The sequence below is a fragment of the Acinonyx jubatus genome, chromosome A2 (genome assembly GCF_027475565.1).
Source record: "Acinonyx jubatus isolate Ajub_Pintada_27869175 chromosome A2, VMU_Ajub_asm_v1.0, whole genome shotgun sequence".
Classification (NCBI taxonomy): Eukaryota; Metazoa; Chordata; class Mammalia; order Carnivora; family Felidae; genus Acinonyx; species Acinonyx jubatus.
Genome location: NC_069383.1, coordinates 149,839,384 through 149,844,354, shown reverse-complemented (window position 1 = coordinate 149,844,354; position 4,971 = coordinate 149,839,384). Strand labels below are relative to the sequence as shown.

Here is a 4,971-nt window from a genome sequence, read left to right as displayed (position 1 = left end):
GGGACTCCGGCTCTGGGACGCGCCTCTCCGGCCGCAGGGTCTGGGGCTCTGAGGAACCACCAAATTACGGCTGGTGGGGTAACACAGGACGCGGAATTGGGGTAGGGGGTTAATTGCAGTGTCATGGGGAGCCCGGAGGAGACTCCACCCCCAATTTGAGCCGCCTGGAATTTACTCTTCCCCGCAGGAGGTCGGGAGCCCCCAGGGACCCCTGGCGACCCTGAACTTCCCCTTTGAGAGTTTCCCCGCCTTTCTCCTCCCACTGGCGGAGACACACCCAACCGGGCCGCCTAAGAACACCCAAGGCCAAGCACTGGACTCAACACACCTTTTTTGGGGGAAACAAAGATGAAAGCAAGTTTCAGGTAAAACCTGACAATTAAATGTCAAGCTCCTTGAGAGACCCATCCGAGGTGTTGAGGGTTTCCTGATTAAAGCAGTCCCTTTCCACTGCTCCTCCAATCTGGAATCACCTACTGGACAGAATAATTGATTTGTTTTTGTTTGTTTGTTTGTTTGTTTGTTTTAAGAGTAAATCTGTTGTTTTTAAATGGCAACTAATTATAGAGGCCTAAGGGTTAGTTAACCAGCTTTATAAGACCCCACCTTTTCTCTCTTTGTCCCAGGGCTTCACCGCCTCCTACCTCAGCCCCCGGGAGGTTTCCATGGTAATGGGCTTGGGTCTCCGCCTCCGAGCCCACCTGAGGGCCCTCCCTGGCGCCCTGCGTGGTTGTTGAGGAAGGAGAGCCCCCAGCAAGGCTGATCCCCGGCTTAGGTCAAAGCATTCCTCAGGACCGAGCTCGGCGATGAGCCCCCAGTCTCCCCGGACATCCTGGTTCCTGCTTCTCCTAAGAACTTCTGGGCAAAGTGTAATTCTCATCTGGGATACCCTTCTTTCTAGATTCCCATTTTTGCTTCAGGAAATCCATGTTTTCCTTTAGGTGTTCTAGCAACAGCTGTGAATTAAAGTCATGCTGACATCGTCCCCCCTAGCGTGTTAGGAGCTGTGGACCGCAGAAGCATGGAGCGCCTCTCTTGCAGGTATGAACCCATCTTGAATGTGAACTTTTGATCGCTAGAGCTTACCAGCTTCAGAGATAATGGTCTGCGCCTCTCTGTCATTTGACTTCATCCTGCTCGAACCTTAAAAGGGCTGCCAGCGGTGATGCTGTTTTTCCCGAGAGACCTGGAACTTCACACTTAAGAGTTCGATCCAGCGTTGCCTGTTGGCTTTGAACTTTTTCAATGGGGGTAATGGCGCCATCTATCAAATGACTAGGGCTTTCCTCTCTTGTGTAAGAAAAGCTCAGTGTCACAACCAAATGAAAAATCTGCTTCTAAAAAGTTGAAAGGCACAGACAGATTCGATACTTGCAAAACCCTGAAGAACGATGGGGGTGGGGAAGGGATTGTCCTAACCTTAAAGTCTTCTAAGTGACTGGTTTAAGTGAAATAGTTTGCGAGATGTGATTCATCAATTGCACAGAATGTTATGGCGTCATTTGTGAAATCGAAGCCAAGAGATTTTCGCCTGCTTAAAATTATGTGTATATGAGGACAGAGCCTATGAAGTCATAATACATATTGGAAGGAACTGGCTTTTAGGCGGCTTTTATTCTCAGCATTCTTTCTGCTGTTTGATGAATTAGCCATTTAAAAAGAAAGGAAAGGAAAACAAAGGTGGAGTTCTACATTTTCTCCCTAGTGGTCTGTGGTCTTGTCCTCGTGTTGAGAAAGCCCAGGTGGTAACTCGAAGAGCTTGATTTGCTTTGTTTTGCTAACGGATGTTTGATTTCCTCCTCCCAGTGTGATTTTGATCGTGGCCATTTCCAAAGCGTTTGAACCGGAATTCGCCGCCGCAGCCGGTGAGGGAAACTTTTATTTTGATCGGTAGCAAGTCTCACGTGGCCTGAAATACTGACCCCACCGAGCTAATTTTGTCCTTCAGGGTTGGGCCACCCCCGTGAACTTGCACGTCCCCCTCAGGGAGACCCCGCCTGGAGAGATAACGGCCTTCGGTCCCTGGAGGAGCCTGCAATTCGCCATCGATCTTTGCAGTTGGTGCCGTCCCTAGGAATCCAGGACAGTAAGACATACCTGCCTTAGATCTACAGCGCGCTCTCCCCCTTCTGGTCCCCCGTGCTTCCTGTCTTTCTGATGCTCTTTCTCCTGAGTGGCCACCTGACGCTGGAGCCAGGTGGATGGTTGGACTGAACTTGGCTCTGGAGGCCAGACCAACAGTGTGCATTTCACCTCCCTGGGACGCGGTTTCCTCCCTGCTTCTCTGGGAACCACCCCCGGCCTGAGCATGAAAAAAAGCAGAGGCGCGATAGCAAAGCAACATCAAAAAAACAGAGTCCTGGGGCGCCCGGGTGGCTCAGTCGGTTAAGCCTCTGACTTCAGCTCAGGTCATGATCTCACGGTTTGTGGGTTCGAGCCCCGCGTCGGGCTCTGGGCTGACAGCTCAGCGCCTGGAGCCTGCTTCCGATTCTGTGTCTCCCTCTCTCTCTGCCCCTCCCCCACTTGTGCTCTGTCTCTCTGAAAAATAAATTAAAACAAAAGAAAACAGCGGAGCCCTATTTTGTAAGGTTCACAATATTTAGACCTCGCCAAGCACTGGGAAGACCAAGACTTCAGCACTGTATTAACCTTTGCTTTTCCAGGACCTCAGCTTTTCAGTTCCCCCACCCTCTCGGCTGCCTCCTCTTCCATTTCAGGTAAGGAGCTGAACAGAACCTGCTGTCTGAACGGGGGAACCTGCATGCTGGGGTCCTTCTGTGCCTGCCCCCCCTCCTTCTATGGCCGGAACTGTGAGCACGATTCACGAAAAGAGTAAGCAAGCCATTAAGGCAGGGGCTGGGGGGGTGGGTGGAGGGGGAAAGAGGTGAGGGTGAAAACCCATATGCGTCACCTTATCTGTTCCTTTTCAGGAACTGTGAGTCTGTACCCCATGGCGCCTGGCTGCCCAGGCGATGTTCCATTTGTAAGTGCTGGCACGGCCGGCTTCACTGCTTTCCTCAGACATTTCTACCCGGGTGTGGTAAGCGGATAGTCCCCTCTTTCGCGCTTTCAAGTTAGGTGCCTGTGGCCACTGGGTTAACAGGGTCTCTCCTCTTAGCTCATGGCTTGCCAGACCCTGGCAGCCAGATTGTGCTTGTGAAAGCACCGAGGACCCCAGATGGGGTAGGCGCGTGCACGTCCTTTCTATTTATTTTATATTCACTGCCTCAGAAATGTTGCCTGCGAGGTGGAGACAGTTATTTCAAGCCTGTTTGACATTTTATCGTATGTGGACTTCTGCGAAAAGTAAACAAGCAAACGCTTGGCCTCTTAAACACCAAGAGATGCTCTCCATTTGGGCAGGGAGATCCAGGCAAGCCCCAAGCAGACAATTCAGTGCCCACCCAACTCCACCTCACGCCCTTGAATTCCACCGGATGCTTGACCTCCCTCTCGCTCCTTGAGAAGCTCATGGATCCTCCAAGGCCCCCGCGTGGCTCCCCCGGGTGAATGGTCTCAACCTTGTCACCTTGCTGATTTGTATTGATTTGAGGAAAACAATAACAAGAAGGGCAGGGACCCAGGGGAGGACAAGAGTTGAGAGGGTTCTCTCCTCGCCCTGACCTGAGCCAGATTTCTAGGTGCACCCAAGTTCAGAGGCCTCCCGTATTCTGACCGTGTAGATGTTAGAAACTGCAAATGGTCAAGTCCAGAAATGAAATGAAGGCAAATGCTTCACTTGAGTACAAGATGGGACCCCCGACCCAGGCGGGGATTGTGGCTTTTCCATTTACATCCTGGATGTCAGGCCCAGGATAGGTAAGCATGGATAGGTGGAGACCATATTTTCTTCCTGGAACTTAGGACCCAAAACGTGCTGTCTCCTTAACATCAGCGCCTAACCAGGTTCGGCTGCATCCGTGCCATTGTCACCGGCTGGGGTACTTTTCCAGGTGTGAGGGCATGTGTCCAGGGAAAACCAAGTTAACGGGAGACCCATGTCAACTTGTGTTGAAAGATGGTTTTTCAGGGGAGTCTGAATTCCACGTAATCGGTACTGTTTGGTCCCATGAGCACCCTGTACTCGCCAAATGTGGGGTCCCAACTGATTTTTGGCGGGTGTAGACATGCCATGTGCGCAGGATCAACTGCAGGAGGGATTTCCTTTAATGACCAAGTGTCCTTACTTTTCAGATGGCCACGTGATGGATGAGCACTTCCTGGTTTCCAGGACTCCAGAATTAGCACCGTCTTCAGGCATCACTTTCTCTCTAGCTGTCATCTGCCTTGCTATACAAAGTTACTGTTAACAGACACCAGCATATGGGGTATTTCCATGCAAACCCCATAACCTGTAAAGGCCGTCACCCTAATGTCCTAACTGGAAGATGATCATTTGTTAGTTGCCTTGAAACAGCGGATGGAGGGGCACCTGGGTGGCGCAGTCGGTTAAGCGTCCGACTTCAGCCAGGTCAGGACCTCGCGGCCCGGGAGTTCGAGCCCCGCGTCGGGCTCTGGGCTGACGGCTCGGAGCCTGGAGCCTGTTTCCGATTCTGTGTCTCCCTCTCTCTCTGCCCCTCCCCCGTTCATGCTCTGTCTCTCTCTGTCCCAAAAATAAATAAACGTTGAAAAAAAAATTAAAAAAAAAAAAGAAACAGCGGATGGATTTTCATCACGGTCGGTAACACTTTCTTAAAGTCCCAACTACTTTCCTCTGCCTTCTCCTCTCCAAAAAACTTTTGTGTAAAAAAAAAAGTCAACCATATCTACACTGTGACCAAGTTCTGTTTCTTGATACATGTTTCTTTACCAAGGGCTTCCTGTTCCCTTTAAACAATTGAATTCTATCTTCAGATTATTAAAAGCTACTCCTATTGTGGAACTGGGGCTAAACTGAGGAGTAGAGTTGACCAAAATCAACCAAGATCTCACCTTTAGGGGCACCTGGGTGGTTCAGTCGGTTAAGCGTCT

At 50.7% G+C, this 4,971-nt stretch overlaps 1 protein-coding gene across 1 annotated transcript; it reads left to right on the top strand.

Moving 5' to 3' along the window:
* Positions 1-1,021: 1,021 nt before the first annotated feature.
* Positions 1,022-4,419, top strand: TDGF1 (teratocarcinoma-derived growth factor 1). Its single transcript, XM_015065617.3, has 6 exons — positions 1,022-1,041; positions 1,807-1,865; positions 1,949-2,086; positions 2,718-2,832; positions 2,931-3,040; positions 4,195-4,419. Exons 1-6 carry the CDS (start codon positions 1,022-1,024, stop codon positions 4,308-4,310), a joined length of 558 nt encoding a protein of 185 aa, XP_014921103.1. The 3' UTR covers positions 4,311-4,419.
* Positions 4,420-4,971: the final 552 nt, after the last annotated feature.

Coding starts and splice junctions, on each gene's coding strand:
- TDGF1 (XM_015065617.3), top strand. CDS start 1,022: ATGGAGCGCCTCTCTTGCAG. Junction 1,042..1,806: donor ATGGAGCGCCTCTCTTGCAG/GTATGAACCCAT, acceptor TCCTCCTCCCAG/TGTGATTTTGATCGTGGCCA. Junction 2,833..2,930: donor GAGCACGATTCACGAAAAGA/GTAAGCAAGCCA, acceptor GTTCCTTTTCAG/GAACTGTGAGTCTGTACCCC.